The sequence below is a fragment of the Bombus terrestris genome, chromosome 14 (genome assembly GCF_910591885.1).
Source record: "Bombus terrestris chromosome 14, iyBomTerr1.2, whole genome shotgun sequence".
NCBI classification, from domain to species: domain Eukaryota; kingdom Metazoa; phylum Arthropoda; class Insecta; order Hymenoptera; family Apidae; genus Bombus; species Bombus terrestris.
The window spans coordinates 7,352,562-7,379,874 of NC_063282.1; the positions used below are offsets into that span (position 1 = coordinate 7,352,562).

General features: G+C 31.8%; 2 protein-coding genes across 3 annotated transcripts in view; both read left to right on the forward strand.

Moving 5' to 3' along the window:
* LOC100649474 (EF-hand domain-containing protein D2 homolog) lies at positions 1-24,180 on the forward strand. Its single transcript, XM_003400753.4, has 4 exons — positions 1-444; positions 17,486-17,633; positions 21,143-21,277; positions 21,718-24,180. Exons 1-4 carry the CDS (start codon positions 275-277, stop codon positions 21,850-21,852), a joined length of 588 nt encoding a protein of 195 aa, XP_003400801.1. The 5' UTR covers positions 1-274; the 3' UTR covers positions 21,853-24,180.
* The window catches only part of LOC100649598 (acylamino-acid-releasing enzyme), a 3,525-nt gene continuing 256 nt past the window's right edge, over positions 24,045-27,313 (forward strand). The window contains exons 1-13 of one of the 2 annotated variants that reach the window (XM_012316436.3): positions 24,045-24,180; positions 24,269-24,486; positions 24,570-24,733; positions 24,831-24,979; positions 25,052-25,316; positions 25,400-25,548; positions 25,621-25,789; positions 25,870-26,124; positions 26,189-26,326; positions 26,422-26,642; positions 26,716-26,795; positions 26,871-26,903; positions 27,024-27,245. In XM_012316436.3, coding sequence (XP_012171826.2) covers positions 24,070-24,180; positions 24,269-24,486; positions 24,570-24,733; positions 24,831-24,979; positions 25,052-25,316; positions 25,400-25,548; positions 25,621-25,789; positions 25,870-26,124; positions 26,189-26,326; positions 26,422-26,642; positions 26,716-26,795; positions 26,871-26,903; positions 27,024-27,245 — 2,174 coding nt within the window. In that variant the 5' untranslated portion in view covers positions 24,045-24,069. The remainder of the gene's footprint in view (positions 24,181-24,268; positions 24,487-24,569; positions 24,734-24,830; positions 24,980-25,051; positions 25,317-25,399; positions 25,549-25,620; positions 25,790-25,869; positions 26,125-26,188; positions 26,327-26,421; positions 26,643-26,715; positions 26,796-26,870; positions 26,904-27,023; positions 27,246-27,313) is intronic. The other variant, XM_012316437.3, reaches the window with a different exon arrangement.

Genomic DNA, 27,313 nt, shown 5'->3' on the forward strand with positions numbered 1-27,313 from the left:
GGCTCACCGCGCCAGTAGGACTATCTATTCTTCTCCTTAAGATCCAATCTGACAGCTACAAAACCTCTCCTCTAATATTCGTCACCATTTTGCTCCACACTAATCATCCTTCTCTATAAAACATTCTCTTATAATATAATCTCCTCCATATACATCTTCAAATCGACAGTCACATAAGATCGATAGTCGCGCGTATCGCGAACTCGAACTTGAAATCGAAATCGATATCGTATAGGTTAACAGTAGTAGATCGAAGGGTTTTCACACGATCAGGATGCCGGCAGACGCTGAGCTCAGTAATCTGCTTAGCAGGAGGCAAAGGATCAACGAGGAGTTGGAGGAAGGGAAAGAAGTGAAAAAGCAATACAAATTCGTGAACGTTTACACGGAGTTCCACGAGCTGTCCCGTCGCGAGATCAAGCAGTATGAGCAGACCTTCAACAGGTGAGGACCTTCCCCATTTCTTTCTTCTCCTTCTCCGCTTATGATTTTTACTGGGGATTCGTGAGTAGAAAACGCCGGGAAAATTTTGTCGTACATTGTTAGTTTGAATGGAGGTTCTTGGAATGAACGCGTGGACTTAAATATTTCCCTTAGTAAAGGTCCTATTTCCTTGGTATTTCTTTGTCCGTAGAAAAGTTTGAATAGCATTGTTCGATCTGTCGGTTAGTAATGTAAAGCCTGCTGCTATAGCTATTCATCTATGTTAGGCATTTTTATTTGAATTTAATATATAATTATAATATGTAATATATAAAATTAAATATATAATTCTACCAGGAGTTTTATCGTGAAGTTATCGTATCATATAATTCATTTTATTTCATTATTAAGAAATGATACTCATTTTATCAATTTAAAATTAAATCAATATTCAATACGAAGGAGAATTTTGTAAAAAGTTTTAAAAACGTTCGTAATAATTTTCTTATTAAATTTTGTTAATTTGCCAACTGAAAAACGAAGTATTATATCGAATACAATACAGCTAATAAGAATGAAGAAATTGGTATAAAGAATTTCAAATTAATAGTATTCTTGTAAAGACCGGTGTAAAAAAATATATCGATTAGTGCATATAAAAATATCGATTAAAGTTACTAGAATTGACAATTACGATAAATAGTTTATTTTCTTCCGCTATATTCGATTTCCTATTATTTGAATTTTTTGAACCAATAATCGATACCTTTAATCGAATAAATTAGTATTGAAATAAAGCTTTGATATCAAGTGAACAATTTGTCAGACGTATTTGTTCTTTACCAAAAATTCTTTCGTTGTTTTTCGCTGCGAACAAGGAATCGCGAGATAAAACGCAAGGAAATCGAGAGTGAATCGCGGCTCCTGTCGCGTTCGCTGCGGTTTTCCTACTTGTTTACGTTTACTTGCTCGAGTTTACGTTTCTCCCCACGAACAGATCATGTTCCACTGGTCAGATACTTTTTATACGTGTGAGAATACACGAAATAACACTGGCGATCGGTTGAAATGTAATACCTCTTATTTTATTACTCGTGCTGTTCCGGTCTTAGGTGTAACTAATTGTTAAAGTACTATCCTATTTATTAAATCCAACATATGATATATGTTTGGCGTATTCTACAATATGCCTATTCGTTTAAATTTTGAAGAAAATTTTTAAGTGAGTTAGATATTTTACTTCGACGAATACTTAAGTCTTGTAAGTAAAATTTTTGTATGTTTATAAAAGAGCAAGATTCTAGTAGACTACAGTTTATTAGTCTAACCTAAAATCTAGGAATTTAGTTGGTACCCGTATATCAGTATACTGGGAAGCAAGTGGAATAAAATTTAAGAAGCACAGATATATATATAACTGTGAAATTACATAGTGTTGTAAATGAATCAGGAGTCTAATAAGATTGAAGATTTTGAATATTTTGGATATTCTGATCGACTCGAAACATTTGAATTTGTTCGAAAATGGAGTAAGATCTGACGTGGGATAACGTCCACAGAATGCAGATGTTCATGATTTTCACGACACGTGACATTGTACAAATTTTACGATTTAAAAACTCAAACAAATCAGTAATCACATATCTTATGAACATTGAAGTCTACGAAGTCGACGCAAAGTGCAACGTGCTAAAAATACAATCGAAAGTCGAAAAAGCCATAAATATATGACCTAATAATCATCATAGAAGTTTTGAAATGTAACACTAGTAGTGATTTCAAGAAATATCCTAAGACGACTGGAACATCCCCGGACGATTGCTTATCCAGAAATAGACTGGAACCTACGCGCAAGCGTGTCCAGAAAGTTTCTACGGTCACCTTGCCAGATTCTCGCAAATGTGGAAAGAGGAAGAAAATGGAAAAGTCACGCGAGCATCGTTACGAAATCGCAGATGGTAGAATTGATGACGTAGTTATTTTGTAGCATGCCAGAGGGAAGAGTGTTCACTGTGAACGCGTGTATAGCCCGTGTTGGAGGCCAGGACAGACGACCTCGAGGTCTGTCCTCCATCTCTCTTGTTCTTCTTGTAGGTATTTCGGAGTCAACCGGACAGCAGGTTTGACAAGGCAGAAGCAGGGTGGACGGCCGGCCACTTGTGCTGCATCTTCCAAACCTGTGTGCACGCTTATTTCGTTATCTAACTATACGGCAAACATATATAGAAATTTTAGCTGTATCTGCGATTCGATTCTGGTCGAGTTTCTTCGTGATCATTTGGATTAAATCAGGGAAGAACGAATTTCTTCTTATTTTTCTTATGAGAATGAACGTTAATACTATTAAACTGTTAATTGAAAGTACGAGATAATTTGGCAGTAGAATCATATTATATCTTAAAGAAGGTTTGGCTTATGTTTGTGCACGTGGAACTTAGTTCCATTCTCTTCCGAGAAAGAATTTTAATAGATAGACGTGGATTTCTAACACTCATTAATTGTCATCAATTTTTCAGTGCATAAATTATTTGAAACGAAACTGTGAGTGAAAAAATTGTACAAGTTCCATTTCAAGAATTTTTGAATTCTATTATAGAACTGATCATTTTCTGAATCTGTAATACCCCATGAAATTAATTGATCTTCGAGAAAGTGTACTAGAGACATCCTTTAGTTCAACTAGACAATTTTTCAATGCATAAATTGTTCTAAAAAAATAGCGTAACATGTAACTGTTACTGTAGAACGTTCTTTCAAAACATGTTTCTTGAACCGATAATTCTTCTAGTTCTAAACAACCAAATTAATTAAATCAATACGAAAGTGCATTAAATCATCCAATAACGATCAGAAAGATCAAGTACATTTTTCTTAAGAAAACCACGGATAAATTATTTATACGAGTAAACGAAAGGAGATAGCTTGATAAATCTGGGAAAGTTTCACCGCGAAACCAAGCACGTGGACAAAGTACATATCGTGCACGATGGATGATACCTTAGCCGGAAAGACGCTTGGTACACTGTCCAACGAGTTCTTCTTGTTAGAGAAATCAGTTATCCACTTTTCTGTGGATAGTCATTCAGTGTCTCATTACAGTTCTAATGAAATTTCAAAATATTTTACATTGCACGTACAATATGTAGGCAAAAGTTTTCAATGGTTAGTGTTCAAACATTTTTGTGAGCCAGTGCATTTGCTAAATGAATTGTGCAACAGATCTCCATGTTTAATTAACATGTATTATTACTTATTTTTCAATAATAGATGCTGACTTGCATCTATATATACGTACAGTGTATGATTACGTTGTTTTTCTTTTGATAATTTTGAAAGATGTTCATGATTTTACAAAGGAAAAATAATTGGTGCGATTACGTATCTCTCTTTCTCTTGATGGTATATGCGACACTCAACGTGTTAAAGTCACTTTATGATCATAATGTCACAGGTCGTTCAACTCCTGTTAATATTGCGTTGAATAATTTCATTATTTGTTGTTTAGTTACTCTTTTATATACATCTATTACTTATTGATTAATTATAAAAAACTGATATGTCAATGTAAAAAAAGTCATGTTGTAGCGATCTTTAATATAACTTTGAAGTAATTGATTTTTGAAAGAACATGAAAATCGCTGTTACTTTTAATTAAGAATCAAAATTGATATCGATATTCGTTATAGATATTATTTCAAATACTTCATTGATCAAAAATTGCAAACATAAACGTTCGGAAAATTTCTGACTCATTGTCTATGTTACATGCATAGTAAACAAGGTATTACGTATCTGTTACACATTACACAGAAATTTTGATTGCCGCTCCTATTGTGTTTCGATTATCTTAGATAAAATATTTGGCTAAATAGTAAGTATTTCAATATTTTTCCAGAAATAAATGAAACGAGCAGCGTGATAAGTAATGTTCCAAAAGAAAGCCAATTCAATCCAAAAATTTGCTAAAGTTAATTTATTTACGAAAAAAGGGCATTGTCTACAGGGAAAGAGATACGTTTATCGTTAAAATTTCAACGTTTCTTTCGATAACATTCGTTGATAAAAAAGCTTCAGTGTACCGAAAAAAAAAGAGGGAACAAATTTATCAAAACACATTTGTGGAAAGAAATCGATAAGAAATTTATTAATCGAGCCCAGGAAGTATTCAACAAAATGTGAAAGGAAACTCGATGAAATGTAAATGAGAAAAATGTCAGAATATGTAAAAATATAATTAAAAATTCTTAAAGTTTTATAGAATTGATTTAAGAAATTAAGATAAGTATCGTCTAATATTTTTGATCTACGACATGCCTTAAGTTTCATAAATAAATATTAGAAATCTTTCAGAACTTTAAATTACATTTTTATACATATATTTTTAGAAACAATAAAATATTAATCCATTTTTGGAATAATGCATAATTCTATGATAATTAGACTACGGCTATTTATGAAAAGTCATAGATATTATAACGATTGCTATATTTCGGATATTTTATATACTTCTCCATATTATGTGTATTATTTAAATATTCAGATATTCAAATATTCCATGAATGCATAAAAATCTTGAATCCAATATTAAACTGATTATCATGCGTTTCTTTGAAAATGTCGTTGTTCTAATCCTATGTATTATATGTTTGGAAGAATTCGAGTCGTCAAGGCGATGTAAGCACTGCTCACCTTACCATCCCACACATGGATGCAATTTAATCTCATAGCCGTAAATATTCTTAAAAGAAGTAGTAATCGTAAACTGCTTAATAGCCACTCCAACTACTTAAGAAGGTAATATTATGGCAACTTTTTGTCTTAAAATTAGTTAGGTGATGACGTCAAGTACGTGTATTAAAAGCATTGAAGAATGTTTTTCTTCTCCTTTTTCCTCTCAGTTTTAAATAGCGTTAGATCGTCGAAAGTAATTAAAAAATCACGTATACAAGTGAGTTTATGACTCATTAAAGTGTCAGTGGTAAACAGTTATACATATAGACATTTGTTGGGTCTGATTCATTAAGAGAATGCAGATGATAATTTTATCTTACAGTTAAATTGTCAACGAAGAGTAGCTGTTATATGATACGGTAAATCTGCGTATGTTCATTATGCAGATATAAATGTGTATCATATACACTGATTCACTAAAGTATTTGCGTAGTACATACTTTAGAGAAATTGTGGATATAGTAAACAATGGTTATAAAAAATATTGGCACGAACCACTGTTGTCTAATCAAGCGTTTCTTTTATTAGGTTTTATACATGTATGTATTTCATTTTCATAACGTCAAATTTTTATAGTCATATGAGAGTATTACTAAGTGTTACAGAATTCAATATATGTGCTTAAATTAATTAGCTTAATTGGCTTAATTAATTAGCATGTAAATGCTATAATTAGGCTGCGAATTTTTATGTAAATTTATATTTTTCTAAACGCAAATAAGAAATGAAACCTAAGCAAAGATCTCGTTTATCCCTAAAATGTAACAACAAGTACCTTACTTTGGATATTTCATATATTCTTGCGTATTACGTACATTTTGTACATTTTTGCACTTTTAAATCTCCCATAAATGCATAATCCGCAGTCTAACTATGATAAATATAATAATGTGTTAACACTTTTTGTAGCCACTGTATACATTATACAAAAGCTTTTTAAACTTCATTAGTATTAAAGTGGAAAACGAATATTACAATTATGTCGATAAAATTTTATCTAAATTGGAAAATTGTTTGGTGAATGTTCAAAGTATTTTACGTCTATCAAGGGAGGACCGATTTTTAGTTTAGTCCATTTAATCATTTTGCTTATAATATTGCAGTTGTCGTGTTACGTGGAACGAACGATTTTGTTTTAGAGCTGACCACAGGGTAAAGGGTTAGAAAAGAAATTTTTACGCGTGGGAAACCGAAAAAATCTGTTCAAACCGCAATCGAGCTGGATAAGAGGCGGCACCGCGGTTTCTTTGTCGCGTAAAAGTAAAAGGTCAGTCGGTATCGGCGAATTTCACAACGCGATTTCTAGCTGTTTCAGATAGTGTTACACAAAACCATTCTATCCACTTGGGTATAATTTTACATCTGTTAGTCTAACTATTTCTAACGACAAAAATTTCACCAAAAGGTATCTTTTCCAAGATACGTATCGTCATAAATTTTAATGAGTCTGCTGGGCTAATCGGGTCTTCCAAGTAAGATATGAGCATTTTAAATGTACGTTAATGTGAATGAAAATTAGAGAGTTCGTAAATAAATATTAATAGCTAATAATAGTCATTAATAGTTGAAAGACTCTAAGACACCCTTTTATTTCTCATTTCTATTGCTCCGATACTATTCGTTCTTAGTTGCAATATTGCATATAAGCGGAAAATGATTAAAAAATATGAATTTAGCGATGACTAAATAAAGTTATGAATTTCACTATGAATGGTGATTAAAAATCGTATAGTAAATTCCATAATTCAGTGAAACACTCGTTGACAATAAGCAGCATTTGCTCTTAATTACAATATCGTACATGGAAAATGATTGAAAAAGATTAACTTAATGGCGAATAATTCCATTGAACGTAGAGTAAATTCCATTTAGTGAATTTACAATTATACACTTTAATGAATTTTAATCATTTTAATTACTGAGGAACTAATCTTCTGGTCGTGAATATTTATAATATTGTGAAAGTTACCTTTCTAACCCAGAAAATGTATTATTTTTTATTTTATTTCAAGGCTCGTACTAATTTGAAAGTAGAGTGGGGTGAGACGACTATAGAAACCGGAAGTGGTGTGTAGATAAAAGCAACCTACATAGCTGCATCCAACAGCAAGTGACAAACTTCTACATTTACTATCAAATGTCAGCGAACCTGTATATCAAAGCACGGTACAAAAGAGAGATATATATTTATAAAGTTAGTCAACCGTATTAAGTACATATTTAGTCGGTTATCGGTACATTGGTTTTTCCGACACTCTGTCGTTGTCTTCTTATTATTTCCTGCTTGATACCTGGGAAAAAATTTCTTTCACCATGTTGCTACATCCTATTTTCTCTGGCTAGTGGATTCATTTTCATAATAGGTACGTATAGACACTGACGAAGATATCCGGACACTTTTACATACCTTTTATGAATATATTATATTAGCATTCGAATAGGTTTAGAAATTCTATAAATAGATCTACGGAGATTTTGTAACATATATTATACAATACTGTTATAATTGTTATGTACATTAACTTATAGAAATTCTATAATAGATTGTTCAGGTACGAAACATTTTGAAATTTAATTAGCACTGTTATGAGACTGTACTGTTATGATAATACTGATAATGATTGGAGGAAATCTGGAAATATATGAAAATATATAATAAATTACAAAATATCTAGTACAAGTAACTATACGAGAGATCAAAAAGTTATTTAAGCAGTCAATTACCCATTATATATTACCCATTTGTATCACTTATTATATGCTTGATACAACTACTCTCCAATGCTATTAATTCCTTCTTGTAATGCTATCTTTTTCCCCCTTCGCGATCGTTCCAAGGGAAGTCCTAATGTATTCAGGCGTAAGATCGATATAGCAATTGCTACGTAATCAATCATTCCCACGTAGAAAATATAAATTATAGTAGCGTCCACTGGTCACACATTGCTCATGATATTATTGTATATTAGCGTCATGAAACAATGATACAACATATCAGAATAAATTATACTTCCGCCTTTAGATTATGATCATCGTGACTGGTTGTGTGGTTGTATAGCAGCTGATTAATGTCGGTCTCTAATATATCATTATTTATCATTTATAATATTTGGTTTGGTCTATTTTACAATGGTTCGTTTCTGTCGACAGTGTCCTTTCGTCTTAAGAAAATCATTAGCCGAGAAATAAAAGAAATTTGTTAACGATAGAAAAAGAGAGATTCGGTTGAAAGCGCCTCAAAGGATGGATTAAAATATTGTATCCTCTAGCCAAAGGAAAGCCCCTATAATAATTTCACATGCAGAAAGGCTAATAAATCGATGATCTAACGAGTGAGTGGCGTGCTAAAGTATTTGAAACTGTACGTAATAAATTACGGATTGCCAAGCAAACACTCGGGAGCCGTGCAAGAGACGCTGAAAGTCTATTGGATGTTCGTTGCCACTAAATTACATGCGTCCGAGGTAGACATTCTGGCTGCGTACGATATGACGATCGTGTGTACAGCTGTACTCGTGAACATTGGTATAAAACACGATATAACGTATTTGTTACATTGTCACAACCTGTGCGTACATATGGTACACGTGGGAATTATTTTTCATGGGGAACACGTTCGAATGTCTGGCCTTTTCCAAATTTCATATGCGACAGAGGGTTCGGCCGCGCGGTACCGGAAGTCATCAGACTGCGCGCGCGATGAATTCGTTCCCGTGACTAACCGTAAGTACACGTAACGCTTTGATTCACACGCGTCTATATACATAGACTATCTAATGTAAATATAAAACTTACAACGAGTGTAGTGATTCATTCGTCACGTTGCAAACGCTCGTTGTTAATTCCACCGATAAATTTCCAAATGAAACGTGTGATTGAATTGAACACGGTGTAACATTACACCGCCACAATTGAATAGCCGCTCTCGATTCTGAAACGCGAATGAAAGTTATCAACGAGACCTGATTTCTTTCTCTGCGTATGCAGAGGAATCTTGAGAAATTGTTTGTTTTGTTTCCAGGATGTATTAATAGGTTTAGTAATTTATTGGTATTTCCATTTTGAAGCATTAATGGTACGATTGATTAGCAATTGGCAGAACTCTAGCATTCGCTTTTACAATGTTCTCTTATGAAACGAGGAGCTTTCTGTGGAAAGAGAAGAATCGTGTTTGTAAATTTATTTATGCGATAGTCTCTTTCCAAATCGATGAATCAGTGTTTCTTGTTAAAAAAGTAAAGAGGAAGGAAAAATAAAGATTGTGCTTGTGAATTTATTTATATTGTAATCTTCTTCCAAGTCAGCCGATCAATGTTTCCTGTTAACAAATTAAAGAACATTCACAATGTTGAAAGAATTTATAGATTAGTTTTAACTCTTTAGGAACTGAATCTTTTTACTCTATGAGAAAAATTGTATTTTCATTAATCATTAATAGCAGTATATCAAAAAAAGAATATTTATATATATATATATATATATATATTATTTCAAACAATTTTTGTATTATCTACATAGTTTCAGTGACACTAAAAGGTATATTGTGAAGATATAGACACATGATCATACTATTTTCAAGTTATATACTGACTTTATAAATGATTAAAACTAAATGCATGTTGAGACTACTGATATGTGAGTCTCTCAAAAGCCAAACTCAACAAAAGCTTAGTCAACTCCAGATTCTTTTCTCGACTTCTTTACCCCGATTCAGTGTCCTCATGATTAACGTTCAACTTTCTTCTAAAAACAAATTCTTGAGCTTATTTATTGTAAGAAACCGACAACAATCTTGAAAATTCAAAAGCTAAATTCAAGAAAATAATTCTTACAAAATCACCAATTTTTGCCTACTTTTCAATTTACATCTTTACACGAGGCCAATCGCTATAGCTTCTGAAACATAAACAATAATTGTAAGTTCCAAAGGTAAGTTTCAAAATTAATCCTTACAAAATCATCGGCATTCTCCACTCTTGAATCCTATCAGAGGGACGAAGAATCCCAGGAACATGAGTCCCATGAATCTAATCGGTGTGGTTTTTGAGCTTCTCACGTTATAATATTTGGCAACAAGAAAACTACTAATACTTTCGTATGTACGTATAGCACGTGAAGATTATTACGAAAGAAGTGATCGCAAAGGAAAACGATAGAACTTTCCATGGGACCTGATACATTGTTCGTTATGGATGAAATAAATGAAAGCTTAATTATACCGCGTATCCGCTTCACTTTCTCGCAGAATGCATAATCGATCGGTGGTTTTCAAGCCGCGGAAAAGTGGGAATCGGTGTTATCAGAAGAAATAGGTTCGCTCGGAATACGGCTCCAAGTTTGGCGGACTTGTACAACGACGACGAGCAAACCGTTATTTCAAAACCATTCGCGAGAATCACGCGTTCTGAATACGTAAACGGTGTTAGAATTTATTCGACTGGTAGAACAGTGTCGTGACGATATTTCATATCGATCAGGTTCGATGCTTTTATGGATGGAATAATGTATAATGTAGGGTATTCCAGTCGAAGATGGAATTGTTCTTCAACCTAATTCTTTTAACTTCGCTGTGTGCTACATGTTAGCTCGCTGAGAAATCTGTATTCAGTTTGCATTCAAATTTAGAGTCTTTAAGAGGTTCTCCTGTCAACAATTAAAGCAAGCGATTTATATGAATTTTTTGTAGACTGACTACTAGTTAGATGGGACTAGATCTTCCTGGGATGTAAATATAGCCTTCAAGTACAAATGTACTCTTTTTTATTTGAATTCTTCTTGTCGCTTGGTAACTTTTTAAACTGACCTGCACAATAACTGGAAAAATGTTTAATTAATCAATTTCGGACAAAGCTCGTTCACTTTGTTATAAATTTCATCAAGCATTGAACCATACATTTTTATCCGATTATTTATTATTCTCAATTTATTAAACCCAATTTATCTGCCGAGAAAAATAAATGTTCCTTCTAAACGCTAGAACCTTCCAATTACTCATGTTTTCCTCTGAAGAATAGGTCCGATCACAGCGTACAGGATCTAACTTTAAGAAAATCTTTTAACTTTTGCATTCTGATGATTATGACAGATGCTATATTGCATGCCAACAATGGTTACATTGCCAAATTTAATTAACCATAAGACTTGTATGATATACGATAAACAGTAAGAAGAACTGAAATAAAAATATTACTTTTGTACTCCGATACTATCTATCTATATTCTGAAAATGTCTAGTCCCATGTAACCAGTGGTTAGTCTAAAAAAAATTCATAAAAATCACTTTCTTCCATTGTTGTTACACGAGAATCTTTCTTTAATTCGCTCCTGATTCGAATAAAAGAAAATTTATTCCATTTCCTTTTTTTAAAAGCTTATTGGTAAAATAATTTGACCTATTTTTGATAAAATTGTTATGCCTTTGGATTAATAGATGTTTTAAAACTTCAATTGTCAGGACTTTTGTAGTATGTTTTCCTTCAAGCTTCAAGATGTAACGGTACGAAGCATGATTTTGGCTTTCTTATATTGAAAAAGGAATTGTGGTAATTTAGAGATTTTAGAGTAGAGTATTTATATTTTTAGATTATTACATCCTTCGATACTGACTTACAAACACTACTTATTAGTGATTTATTTGATAACATACTTTATAAAGTAAATGATAAGGATTGACTAAGCTCAAGATAACATTCCTCCTTATTCTTTCTGCTAGCAATTTTACATTCCTTATATTCCTCTCACCAAACTTAGAAACTTTTAATTATTTACAATTATCTTTCGAATATTTTAATCTTTATTTCCCTATATTACATTCTGATATCTCAAGTTTATAAACAAATATCTATTAGTGGAACAAACGCTAATCAAATGTAACGTTTCCAAATTGTATAATTATCAAGGTTCACACAGGCAATTTATTTATCTATTCTATAATGGTTCGAGGATTGAATTACAAGGAAAATTGGTGATGCACCATGCCTCTCTAGTCTTGTTTCGTATTATCTTCACGTGGCTTCGAAGCCTGCACAGAGTCCATTGAATAGTACTCATTATCGTACACGGTTCAACCGCGTTTAAAGGTGTCCCGCGACTCAGCGGAAATCAAGTGCATCTGCAACACACGAGCGTGTACCCATCGTATTAAGGATCGTGCACAATAAAACCGTTTCGTCGACTTTTTTCATTCTTATTCAGCAGTCACGCTCGATTGCACTTTTCTTTATATCGTTCCTCTTTTGTTGCACTCCTGGCTGAATCATTTTCCTCGTGTTCCACGTTGACGCATGTTTTACATGCTTAACACCTTGTTTAACTAAATCTTTGTTGGCTAAGTCTGAGCTGTTCGAGTCGTGAAATCATTGCAACGAAATGCAAATAAATAGTACAAATAAGTGGATAGAATCTTTCATGTTGTTCCTTTTGACGTTTTAATTGCCTCTTTGAATGCTTTAATCGACCTGATCACGTTCTTCAGGATATAAATTCTTATGACGTTGTTAGTATTCGCTGAATGATGCAAGAGATTAAAAGTAATGGTACCATGAATGAAAATTGACTCCAGGGAAATTTAAACGAAGAAAAATATTTCAATGTTCAATTTTACTCGTTCAATTCTCCTGTATTCGACATTTTTCTATCGGTAAACGCACGTTTCGAAGGAAATCATATAGCTATTGCTTTGTTACGACCAACTATAACAGCAATTATTCAATTTTTAATATCACAATTTCTAGTTTAAAACATAAAATCTTCTTTTATATAAAATATAATTAGCTACACAAAAATATAAAATATTCCTTGTAAACAAAGAAGAAATTAAATTACAAACAATTCTAATATTTAGATTTTAGACGTAATTTTGAAACTCACTTTTAAATCTAATTGTCAACTATCACAAGTAAAGTATATCTTTGATAAGATACTTGATAGGAATAGTGGGAATCAAACAGCTGGAAAAGAACGTTGTAACGTTAGCGCTACAGAACGGCGATGACGTCCTTCCGAATACAAAAGAAAGATCTACGCTGCATCGATCTTGGAAAGAAAGGTAGTAGAAGGGTGAGAGGAATATATCAGGCGAAGTACCAGCAGTCACCTTGACCCAGTTCCTTCTGGATAGTCTTGGGAAACGACGAGGAACGAATCAAGCACGACCAATAATACAAGAATTGATTTTGCGATAACAATACCCGGTTGCTCTGTATAGTCGTGTAATAGCTTAGATGGCCTGGTTTTAAACGATCCCGTTACAGTAATTTTCATCAATTTTTTCGTTTAAAATCATCTTTTGTAACCCTTTTATAATATGGAGTAGAAAGTATTAAAATGAGAGTAATATGAAAATTGAAATTTTCTCGACATTTTTCTATCTTTCTTCTTTTTTTATTTTTCTTTCGTGGAGAAATGTGATGAAATTGAAATAAATGTCGTGTCAATGAAAGAGAGATAGAGAGAGAGAGAGAGAGAGATAAAATGGATCGAAAGGTCAAATGTGGAGTAAAAGTCAGAAGTTGGAGATTGTTTCATCTGAATTGTGGAATCCAGATTCTGAATTTAGTTGTTGGCTCAGTATTTTGATTATTGTGGATCTTTTTAAATTATACATTATTTTATATTCATTTATAATTTATAATTTATAATTTATTTATGGTTGTATATTATATCGGTAATTACTTGAAAATCATTCTTTAGGAAGAACTGTGTTAAGATAATAAGATTTCACAGAGTTTGATAGAAGACCTAGAAGGAAGTTATATTATAATGGAGCTTGATATTGTAGTTACATAATAGTTCTTAAGAACTAGTGCCAATAAGAATTGTTACAAAAAGATCTTTTATCTATATAGTTAACAAATAATTATTTATTTTGGACGGATTATCGTTTAATGAATATTAAAGTAGGAAAATGAGAATAACTCCAAAAGTATCATTCGCTTTATTAAATATCTGATTTGCTAAAAATGTCACTTCTCGAAATTGGAAATAGGTATCATTAAGAATAGAATTTACACATAACAATGACCTTAGCGTTCATTATCGTTCAAGTAATTATGGATAATTCCGTAGACTATATCGTGAACCAAATATCAAATGATTGAAAGGAAACATTTGTACCATAACGAATCTGAGACAATATACTAACACATAGATTAAACAAGCTTATCAATTGAATATTCAAATTGGCTGTGAAATCGCGAATGAATCACGCATACGAGGAGAGATAGCTGGAGTCCAGCAGATATACCATCTACAGTTCTCTCTCACTCATATTGATCAGAGCTGTTTGGCCGTGCTCATAAACGTGTAACCTCGACCTTCGAACGATTCTTGCTCTCCACTTCGACCAAAAGGAGCTTCTTCAACTTTATGCGATTCGATTACTGGTTTATGGATACAGAGTGTTCAAAAAACATTGTTCAAAAAAGAAAGTGAAAATATACAAGGATAAATAAAAAATGGAATTAAAGGTAGAAAATTCGAATTTTTCGATTACGAAAGAATTTATAACAGATATATACTTCTTAAAATAAATGGAAATATATAAAAATAAGATAAACACAACAGCAAAAGATATCACAGATAAAAATAAATAAGTACAAAGGAATAAAGTATATAAAAATAAAATGCGAATGGAATTAAAGTAGATAAAAAAGAAACTTCGAATTTTCAACTAGTAGATATATTGTTCGACAGAGAGAATACAAGAAGAAGAAATGAGGAAGACAGAAAACTACAAATTCAGAGCAATCTTGTCTACATTACTCTCAATAACGAACTGTAGGTTATCGTTCAAGCAAGTGGAAATTGTTTTTCCTACATATCATCCGGACTGGAAATTAAATGTTAATCACACGCAATTACCAACCGTGTCTATTATCAAGCAAAATGATTCGAGAAATACAGGAAAAATTTGAAGAGGAACAGGAAGCCGTGAATCATCGAGAATTTCATCTACGGGCATACGTATAACAGTGATTACGCAATATAATTCACGTTACACGTGACTATTGCATATTTTCTTTTTTTTTTTTTTTTTTTTTTTTTTAAGAGGAGAGCAGTTGATCACGATAATTAGAGCTGGTTGAACCACATTTTCAATTGTTTTTATCTCACTGAGACTTTATACATCGCTCGGTCCAATTACTCTGGCGCGTTGATTAAATAAAAAAAAAAAAAAAAGAAAAAGGACGCGAGATTATTTAATCGCGTATCGTTATCTGATAAAACCGTTATCACGGCTGGTTGTAAACTAGAGAAGCACATATCCCGCTCGAGTAGACCCGATTTTATGGCTGAAAGTTTAGAGTATAGAGAATTTAAAATATGGAGCAACTTTGTGTTTTATGCAAATTATATACTAGCTCGAAGGAAGTGGATATTGCAAAAAATTTGGTATAATATGTAAAAAGTTCTATAAAAAATTGGGCAAAATTAAAATTGTAGTATTTAATTTATAATAATAATATATATTTATAATATATAATTATTGTAGTAAATGGATAGAATATGAGAGGTGAAAAGTTACATGAAAAATTTGCAGAGTTATAAAATAATTTAGTATAAGGTATAGGAAGCTGTACGAAAAATTGTGGAAAACTGTAAAAAATATTATGATAAATGGATATGATATATACCTGGGCTAATGGAAAATACTTAACTCTTTAGAAGATCTATGAGAAATTTTAAATCATCCACTATGAAGAGTAAATTTTTGGGTGTTCTCGGACTATCAATATGTATTGTCAATGCAGTATTGTCAATATTTATTGATAAATTGAATTTTCGTTTAAAATTTCGTTGAGAATTGTTCAAATATAGATCGTTCGATTGCCATTTATTTCAATTTTAACAAAACTTGTCGATAGAAATGAAATTCAATGCTGATCACAAAAATTAAATATTAAGAATATTAGAAGAATAACTGAATAAGAAATATGAAAATCTCTATGACCGAAAAATTAAGAAAAGGAATTATATTTCTAGATAACAATAGACGTCGAAGACCGATTAATAAAAATTTCGATTTAGATATCCATTACGAACGGAATATCCAATTTATAATTCTTTACGTTTATCGAATTTCTTTAAACATTTCATCGTATTTAAACGAAATATTTCTTCTCGAAACATTTTTTCTACCTGAACTACAATTTTCGCGTCAAAGAACGTGTTTTAAAAAGAGAACAACCATGAAATGCATTTCTAGTCGGTGGAAGTTTTCAGAGTCGAATCAGATCCGATCTTATCGACCGATGTGCTTGGTTGAATCGACAGGCAACAACAGCGTGGCGTACACGCGTGGTAACTCCCTTGGAAAGCTATTTACGAGTAGCTATCGGAATCGTTTACACGGAAAGTCGATTTCACGAGCTTCCGGCTCGTGGACAACCCGTAACGAACGCCTCAACCCGTTGACATTCTCTTGTTCTCCCGCTTTCGAAATCGGTACACACCACCAATTGTCGATCGTTCTCACGTCCTGCCTTCTTCGATATAATTGCGTTACAACGTTAATTAAAGTAACGAGTTACGAGATTCGAGTCAGGCAAACGCTTTCGTTTGCATTCATTCAACTCGAGATACTCGGGAAAAATGCGGTCAGACATTCGTTTGGGAAGCTTCACCGTAAAACGAACTTGCTAATAGGATGTTTTATAGAATTCTTTAATTCGAATGTTTTTTACCAGCAATGTGTATGGAGTGTAACTAGTGGTAGGTATAAAGAAGAGGTGGTTTTATATGGTAAAATAAATTGAAAATATAGGATCTTTTTTATACAAGATTTGACCTTCGAAATTGTTGATCTTAAATAGGTGTACATTTAAACATGTCTTGATTTGAGAGTAGAACTAGAACTGATGAAAATAAATAGATATATGTAATCATAATTCTTTCATAATACAAATCAACATTAATTGTGACAAAAGTATTTTTGCACATATTTGATAATTTTTTGCTTAAAATGTTTAAAATCGATCGTTTCAATGGTAGTTAAATATGTTACCCTTTCTAGTTATGTTTATATTTAATGCACTAGATATCAACGGATAAATCAGAACATTCAATGAAACAGATTTCATTCAGGAAGAAGGTCATAGGAAAAGAGATAAAGCGATGTATACCTAATTTTGAAAATAATTTCGAAACGGAATAAATAGAAGAAATTGAGAAACTTGCAACTAGGAATTAGGAATTGAATTTAAAAATTGTTTTTCCATAAAAGATGGAGAATAGAAAGTAATATGTTTTCTGCAATGTTTGTACTAGTAAGTCACGTATTAAATTATATACGTATATTAATTTATAACTAACATATTTTACTTACTTTCAGGTTCGACGCGGGTCACGATGGATTCTTGGATTTATCCGAGTTGAAACGCATGATGGAGGTTTTAGGAGCACCGCAGACCCACCTGGGTTTGAAGGCTATGATACAGGAAGTGGACGAGGATGGCGATGGACGGATTTCCTTCCGCGAGGTTTGCCATTTCGCCCGTTGATTGCCGTTCATTTTCGAAAATTTCGCTGCACACGCTCCTTCCTCTATAATAAAATATGTAACGCAGCAAATAAAAAGGCGGAAGTAACTCTATTTACGTAACAGGTTCATTTTACAAAGGAATCAGTGCATTCACGAATACTTTCAAGCGAATTATCTTCCTAAGTTTAGATTTCGCTATTGTTATTACAGACTGCGGACTTTTATGCATTTATAGGAATTTGAAGTGTGTAAAAATATACAGAATGCAGGCGACACGTGAAATTATTCGAAGTAAATAACTTTATAAGATATTTAAAGGTAAAACAAATTTTTATGTATATATGTTTTGTTATGTTTTATTTTGATGTGCAGAGGAACATTTTAATTTAGATTTTGAGATTCTGTTTATAAAAATATAGATTTGCATAAACATTCACAGTTTAGTTATTATCTTTAATAACTATATATTTAATAATATAAAATTCTTTGATCCGAATTTGACTTTGTAACGTTGAAATCGTTTTATTTCTTGGTGATGAAGATTGCGTTTAATGCGTGACCGCACGTGTCATATACACTTCATAAAAATAGTCCCGCCCCATGGGGTGTTCGACGCGTTGCTCTTTCACCGTGGCCACAGTGTTTGTTCTCCATGTGTGGCCCTGGCACATTTGTGGGGCTCAAGCTGTTCTATTTCAGTGAAGTACACTGGTTTTAGACGGTTGTTTGAAGTACGTACATGTTGTGATAAAACATTATGATAAAATTGTTAGTTTATTGTAGAGCTCAAGCTCAGCTCCAATCTACTGTTGCTTGGTCTATGTTCTCTAACCAACTACGTGTTATTATTCTATTTTAGGATTTTGAACTAGAATTGTCAAAGTAAGACGATTTTTGCAAATTGATCTTTCTATAGGAAGCTCTTCTATGAATTTTTATTTATTCAAAATATCATGAAGCATATTAGAAAGGTTCTCATAAACCAATCTTACTATAATAAAGACTTTTATGAATTTTTATTCATTCAAAGAGCTATGAGTCATATCAGGGAGGTTCTCCTAAATCGATCTTCTGATATACAACATTTATGAATTTCTATGCGTTCATAAGACTGTGAGTCACGCAAAAAAAATCCTTCTGAATCCATCCTTTAATATTGCGTGGAAACTCTTTTATGAAACTTTCTAAATTGTTGAATACATGAGGAATATTTCACATTACAATATCAACTTTATTTTATCGAATTCAGAGAACTATAAGAAAAATCAAGAAGCTTTTTTCCAACTCTATTTCCTAACAGAGAATACTTTTTATCAATTTTTCGCGATTTTTAAATGCATCATTTTAATATTTCAAACTATGATATTATACGAGACACTATATCTAGCTATCTATTTCTCCTGTTTGATTTCACAACGGATGTTGAAAAAAATATCGAAATGTGCGGCGAAGTATGATACATGTGGAAGATGTACAAAAATGTTAAGAATAAACGTTAGGACCATCTGGCACTCAAACTAGCGAAAAGTCTTAATAAACATAGAAACATGGGTTCAAAAACTATATTAGTATGGAAGTAGTATGGAAGTTGGGAGATTCAGTTTATAAAAATATAGTGTAGTTGGTTGAAGTTCGTTGTGGAAAAAATGCCTCTCGAAAATGAGAAGAGGTTTTTAGTGGGTATGGCGTTACCATCTTGCCGAGTCCCACATAACCCAGTGGCACGGGCCATTGGGTATGCGTAATGCATTTTCCCCTCCTCGCGCAAAAAAGAAAAATTGTACCTGTACTGTGCAGCGGTCAATTAACAAAAAGGCCTTTAAGGGCACGAATCTTGGTTATAGCGGAGGCATAAGACGGTGGTCAGTTAACAAGGCAAGAAGTAGCTCTCTGCTGCATCGCTTTGTACTTCTTGAATTTCGCTCCTCCCTTTTCTTCCTTGTAGATTACATAGATAAGAAGTTACAAATTTTGAATAGCATATGACTTTAGCTAGTGAAATCGGTATGCTGAAAAAACAGCAAGGAAATAACTGGAGTAAAGAAGTAAGAAAGTTTAAAATTTTACAACAACCGTTTAAAAAAAAAAATATTGAAATGTCCGGCGAAGTGTTATGGATATAGAGAATGCACAAAAATGTTAGGGATGAACTTTAGGACCATCTGGCACTCAAACATATGAAAAGTGTTAATGAACATAGAAACATGGGTTCAAAAGAATGCTTTCAAAATGGTTTCACTAGACTTTGAACTTTGGAGATCTAATCGAAACCCGAGTTATCTACGCGTGTTGTAAAAATCCATTAGTTAAGGTGTTTTTGTCATTAAGACCTTACCTTTACAACATATGTTCAAGATAATATAAGGATTTACATAAAGTTAGATGGACAAAAGAAATGACAATGTACTATTTTAATTAAATTTTTCAACCAGTCATTTGACCGGGCCTGGTAAGCTTAGTGCTAAATTTCTCGTAACTTTGAAACTATTACGTTTTGAAGCCATGTTTATTAAGAGTTTATCTAGTTTTTCTGAATCCCACATACTCCCAAAGTTTGTCTCTACCTTTTCTTTTTTTCTTTTTATACGTTTGCATTACGTTATAAGAAATTTCTCAAGGAAAGTAATGGTTTGGCGTTGGTATTGCACTAGGAAGGATAAATCGTGAATGCTAAGGCATGCGTACACGTCGAAGGAAAGTTCTCCTGAGCGGTGCTAATGCATACCTGGACGTTTCTACGTGACGTTTCGCAGCCCTCGAACAAAGCGTTCGATCTGCATACACGCGATCGGTTGTCGGATTCATAGATTACCGTGAATCACGCGCGTCACCGACGTCATTGAACTCGGACACATTGACCAATCTTCCACCTTCCTCTTTTACTCATCGTTTCCTCGATGTAGATCGCAAAATGATAATGCCTGCCGGCGTATAAATGATAATACATATGCATCGTTTAAATTTAAAAAATATATTAAATTTCTCTCATGCTTTAGAAATAATACTCTGATTAAGATAATTACAGAATTATCTTCCGTATCGCTTTCATTAATTCTACAATGCTTTGCTATTTAGAAATAATACACTGATCAAAATAATTAAAGGATCATCTTTTGTATCGCTTTGATTAATTCCAAAATCGAATGAAAGAAATTCTAAAAATTATATGCATCGTTTTTCGTCCAATTTTTGGTAATTTGGACATTTGGTATTAACAATAGAATTACCTAGAGGATATTTAAAATCCATGAAAATAAAGAAATTGGTATAGGAACAGTGAGAGTAATTTTGAATACATCTAAAATCTATAAAAATATATAGATTGGTATAAAAACACTATGAAGAGTTCAATTGAATGCTACCGCAAACTATCAGTGCCTAAGCTACAATTTGTCACATTCTATCAAATTCCGTTGAAAATATGAAAATGATCGGCGATCGTGATAAAATAGTCTCGTAATACTTTGATTTTATCTATAAACACATATGGCTTATAACTTGTTACAGTTTCTATTAATTTACCGCAAAGCACGTGCTGGTGAACTAGAACAGGATTCTGGGTTGGGCCAGCTTGCACGTCTTACAGAGGTCGACGTGGATGAAGTAGGAGTAACAGGGGCTAAACACTTCTTCGAGGCCAAGGTATAAATACTTTTTTTAATCATATACAGAGACTTACAAGAGTTCTCCAATACTTACAGACAATACAATGAAGACAATATTAACTCTTTAGTTTATTCTTCATGACGAAATTAATTAAACCTCTTCATGTGATATCAATAATTTTTATTTTATCTTTCACAAAAATTTTCATTAATAAAAGTTGAAATAATAATAAAATATCTGCCTTTCCATCATTTTTATTTAAATAGAATTTAATTAAGAAAAGTTAATGAACTATCTTACTGCCCGTAAAATTTTATAGTTTTCAATAAACTTAATGATCTTAATTCTTCTGCATACCTCGTTAATGGAAAGAGAACAATGATAGACGAATCACAGTGATGACAAATTCAGAATTCAGGAAAGTGTGTCCGTTATTTAATTAACGTTACCCGGTGTATGAATTACCATGTTCCCAGATCGAGCAGTTACGGAAGGCGAACAAATTCGAGGATGAGATCCGCATGGAGCAAGAGGAACGAAAGCGGGAAGAGGAGGAAAAAGCGGCGAGACGAGCGCAATTCAGGCAGAAGGCGGCTCTGTTTGGCAATTGAAAGGGAAATTTGTGAATCGAAAGTGTGCTCCTTCTGTACCTTAGCGGAATTACAAACGATTACTTAAATTCGATTCACTCTAGTTTCGTATAGAAATTCGCCGACCAACATAATTGCGTAGATCGACTATGGTTTTGCAATTGTGTGGTGTTGAAATCGGCGAAAAAGTTTTTTACTCTTATTTCAAGACTCTGAATAAAAAAATATGATAAGTCGTATTATATGATTTTTACACGGAAGCCATTTTAAAACTTGTTATATCGTCAGTCAATACTTTTTCATTTTATTTTGGGATTAAGTGTGTATTTTAGACATTCTCTTGAGTATTTAAGAAATATTAAAGACATTAATTATGCAGACTAGTAATAATGAAAGCTAGTTAAATTAACATTATTTCTTTCTTACAGGATATTGTCGATTAATCACATATTTTCAAAAGACATAACTATTAAGTTATTCTCCTTCTCTCAACTGTCTAATGTTAAAATACCTCGTCTTAGTTATCGAGTGGTATAAAAGTCAGAAAATGAATAAAAATAGACTTATCATATTTTTGTAGTCTCTGTCTATTTTAAGTTTGCGGAGGATTTTTAAACAACTGATATAGCGATGCTATTTTTAAACCAATTTTAACGTTTGCACATCGCCAATACCAATAATCACACTTATGTTTCACTAAAAAAAAATTTCGAAACAATCTTTATAAGAGTCAACATCGTAGAGATTAATATGAAATTTGGAAATGAAATTCATTTAGCGATGTTGTAGCATCAAATTTTGGAAAATGAAATATTAAATGTGAATCGTCCTCGAATGGTTTGGCGCTGTGTTAAAGCTTCGAATTCCGGAGATGACCTTTTTAATTATTTTACTATGTACGAGAAGTATTAGCTGTAAAAATTAAAAACACTTGTTATAGGTATGATTTACATTTTATACTCAAAATACCACGCACTTGAAATCGTTAAATAAATTAGGAAGAGCAAAGGAAATGCTTTTATTAGAAAGTTTGTTTGGTTTGATCAGTTTAGACTATTCTCGATAAAGCGGGCTATAAATGATTTTTAACGAATGCACGACTGATATTGGTATAAGTATAACGACATATTATATGTATATGTATGTACATTAATTTATATGATAATTTGATCTTATGTGAAGTTAAGACACTCTTCGAGAAAGAGACATTTCGCAACATTCGTTTGATCGAGAAATCTCTTTTGATTCTTTCGAAATCTACGACGTAATTTTGTGGAAAATTTTATGAAATATTTTGCTCGTGAGATTTTAAACTATCTATATATTTCTACAAATATTTAGCTTAGTCGAAATATCAAAGAGAGGACATTTTTTATCGATCTAAGTGGTCTTAATAATTATGCAATAGTATATACTTTTATAATATTTTGTTTCAAATTGATCAAAAATATAAGGCGATTCCAAATTATTTTTATACGATTTTTATAGATATGTTTAAGAAACAAATTATTGAGATCATGTATAATTGTTGCGAACTGTACATACGAAGTATATAGTTTAAATAAGTTTGTAAAATTATAAATTGTAAATAAACTTTTTGTTCTAATAAACTTTTTTTATATGCTTTGATTAATCGCTACGCAGTAATAATTGTTATAGTGTTTTATCGATATTGTGATTTGTGCAAATTACATTAATCTTGCGGTATGTTAGCATATTGCAAATTGATGTAAAATAAAAATACTAATTTACACAAAATCGATATTAAAAATTTTTATTACAATAACACGAACTTCTCTTTCTCGTTTAAATATTAACAAATTATTCTTTTGATTCAGGTAATTTTAAAACTGGCGCCATTGCTACCCATATTTTCTTTTTCTAGTACTAATAGTGCTACCAACTTGAGAATCAAATTTATTATTTGTGTACAAAAGTAGAAAACATTGCTGAATAAGAAGCACGTAGTAAATTCCATTTTTGAAAAGTAATTACAAATGTATATTTTAATATATTAAAACAAAACATTACATCGTTTATCACATTGAAATAACATTAATATCTTCTGTATTTAATATTTAAGTATTCAATAATTACTAATATTCTTTATATACGTTATAATATAATAAAATAATTTTACTCTAATTTTAAAACGGTTACATTGTTTATTTCGTAGAAATAATTATCTTGCAACATTAACTCGCTAATGTTTTGTGTACATAATTAAATTGTTTATACATGTTATTTGTATCTGATATCTTATCAACGTCTGGCTGTCTTTATATAACATATGATAACAGATTGGAAACAGAATTTGAAGATAAGTTTGTAATAATGGCAACAAGTCAGGTACGTTAAAGTTCAAAATTAAAAATATTAAATCAATATTTGCAAAAAATTTCCTTGGAAAATTAATAAAATATTTAATATTTTGTAGACCAAAAAAATTGTCAATTTGTACAAAACATTAGTACGAAATCCTTCTTTAACTGATGCAAAGATTTTTGAGCTAAGTGAAAATGAAATATCGATTTTAAGCACATGGACCCAAAGAAATTTAGAGAGAAAGACAAATCAAAAATTTTGTCAAACTTACATTTTAGATTCAAAGTTACAAGTACAAACTCAAAGCTTCCCCTTTGATGTTACAACAGAGTATGATACATATTTATTATAAAAATATAATTAGTTATATCTTTAAGATATACATCTAAAAGAAAACTTTCTTTCTGTTGTAGACTTCTAACTGATTTCACTGAGGATAAACAATGTAAAGCAATATTAAGACAAGCTACAATTGAGAATACTACAAAACAGTTTATTGAAATCTGGGATAAACAGAGGCTTGTGAAAAATTATGATTTAACTGCTTTGGATGTGCATGGAGATGTATACATAGATTGTAGTTATTAATTAAAAATTATATTCATTCACTACACAATATGCATATAATATAACACCTAACAAGAATTAAAAGCTTTTGCTCTTTATGTTTCTAGCTGAATTTTCTTCTTTTCAATGGTCTCCAGACAAAACAAAAGTATTATATATTGCTGAAAAAAAGCAACCAGAATCTGAACCATTTTATAAGCAGAAACGTATAAATAAAGAAGATAAAAATAAAAAAGATGAGAATGAAGTAACAGTGGTAAATTGCTTCATTTTTTAATTATACATATAAAGTAAAAGTAAACTTTAATTAATAAAACATTTGATATAGGGTAATGAATATGTTTACAAGCCTCATTGGGGAGAACAATTGGTAGGTAAACACCATCCAGTTGTTGCTGTCCTTGATACGACAACAGACACAATTTCAGCTCTCTCAGGTATACCAAATGATCTCTCACCTGCTCAAGTACTATGGACTGCAGATAGTCAAGGTGTTGTTGGTGTAGCATGGAAACATGAGCCAAGACATTTAGGTCTTATTGCTTGTACTAATAGACTCTCTTGGATATTTTTATTAAAGGATGGAGAGTACAGTAAGAAATATCCCATGTCACTCCATTGGCTTATAAATTAAGATTATATATCTATATATATACATTGTACATATATTTTTTAGAAAAGCTCTCAAGCGATGGATGTGCTGTCCATAGCCCAAGATTTAGTCCTGATAAAAAATATCTTATCTGGTTAGAAAGAGAAGCAGGTGGTCCACATCATAATACTCACAGACTTATGCATCTTGAATTTGCTTCTGAAAATTCAAAGGTATTTGTATATTAGAATATACTTAGTTTACTGTTCATTTTATTTAAATTTATATTATTGTATTTTCTTTAGGCTGATATACTTGTAGACATTGTAAATTCGAGCATACCTATTCAAAATGCTGAAAAGTTTTATGGCTTGTATGGTCGTTTACCACGCCATTGCTGGAGCACTGATTCACAGTATATATTCTTGAGTACAGCACAACAGAATAATACACGTTCTTACATCATTAATAGAAGTAAAAATTCAAACTATATCTCACGTTTTACTAATTCTTTCCTTTGTTTAAATCATTAATAACAAAAATATTATTTACAGAAACGAAAACTATAACTGAGATCCAAAATGATAAAAGCAGTCTTGCTATTTTGGACGTAAAAGATGATATTATTGCATTTTCGGAAACATCTCTTTTAGAGCCATCTATGCTTTCAGTAGGAAGATTTGACTCAGAAACAATTAGTAATGGTCATATTAAAAGAAATAAAATTTCTATTCCCGAAAAAATTCCTGGTACTGAAAATTTAATGTATGAGCCTTCTGAATATGATTACGATAATGATGAAGAAATAAGTAAGTAATTTGTCATTTCAAGGATTGAAAGATATAGTCTAAATGTTTTTTAATGATTTTACAGAACACTTCAACTTCATTTATTTTGGACCAAAAAGTGGAAATGACAAATCTGTACCTTTAATAATCGTACCACATGGTGGACCTCATTCTAACTATGCAAATTCGTTTGTACTTGATTATTTCTTGCTTGTTTTATCAGGTAAATTTTTGGTTTGTAGTCATTTATATTCAACAATCTGTCTTAATTATTCATAAAGATTTTAAACTTTCCCTACAAAATTATTTTTATTTAAGGTTTCGCTGTAGTACAAGTTAACTATCGTGGTTCTACCGGAATGGGATCAAAGAATGTTGAATACCTTCAAGGAAAAGTTGGAGATGTCGATGTAAAGGACTGTGTGACTGCTACAGAAGAAGCTTTACGAAAATACTCATGGTTAAATCCAAACAAAGTAGGAATTATTGGTGGTTCACATGGAGGATTTTTAGTTACTCATTTAAGTGGTCAATATCCAGTAAGTTCATAAACTATTTATAAACTTAAAAAAATAATAAAATTCAGTAATATGCAACAATTTATTCTTGTAGGACTTATATAAAGCTGTTGTTGCAAGAAATCCTGTAATCGACATTGCTGCTATGTTCACTATATCAGATATTCCAGACTGGTAAAATATTAATGTATTATTGAAGATTTTTCGTAGGTTCATAGTCATTTTTCATGAATTACAATTATATTGCAGTCGCAATGCGCTGAGTAAAGAGGAAAGAATTATGTAAGATCAGTTGTAGAATAATGTACAATGAAAATAACAAAATAACATAATAATACAAAGATTAGATATGATATAGAATTCTTATTTCAATTATTGTTTTCATGATACATCTAATCTCAGGTGTGCTGCCGAAATCAATTATACCTTTGATGAAAGTGCACCAATGTCGGAATCGGATCGAATTGAGATGTTTGTGAAGATGTTTAAGTGTTCCCCGATTATTCACGTTAATAATGTGAAAGCTCCAACCTTGTTATGTATAGGTTCGAGCGATTTACGAGTACCCCCGTCTCAAGGAAAACTGTGGTTTCAACGTCTTAAAGCGAATGATGTTAGAACAAAGTAAGAGTTTTATAAGTAAAAATTAAATATTATAGTCACCATAAAATCTTTATTAAATCTTTATTACA

Bases quoted from the DNA above. Each gene is read 5' to 3' on its own strand.
- LOC100649474 (XM_003400753.4), top strand. From the start codon at position 275: ATGCCGGCAGACGCTGAGCTCAGTAATCTGCTTAGCAGGAGGCAAAGG. The intron at 445-17,485 runs GTGAGGACCTTC...ACTTACTTTCAG, and splicing joins TATGAGCAGACCTTCAACAG to GTTCGACGCGGGTCACGATG. The intron at 21,278-21,717 runs GTATAAATACTT...CCATGTTCCCAG, and splicing joins AACACTTCTTCGAGGCCAAG to ATCGAGCAGTTACGGAAGGC.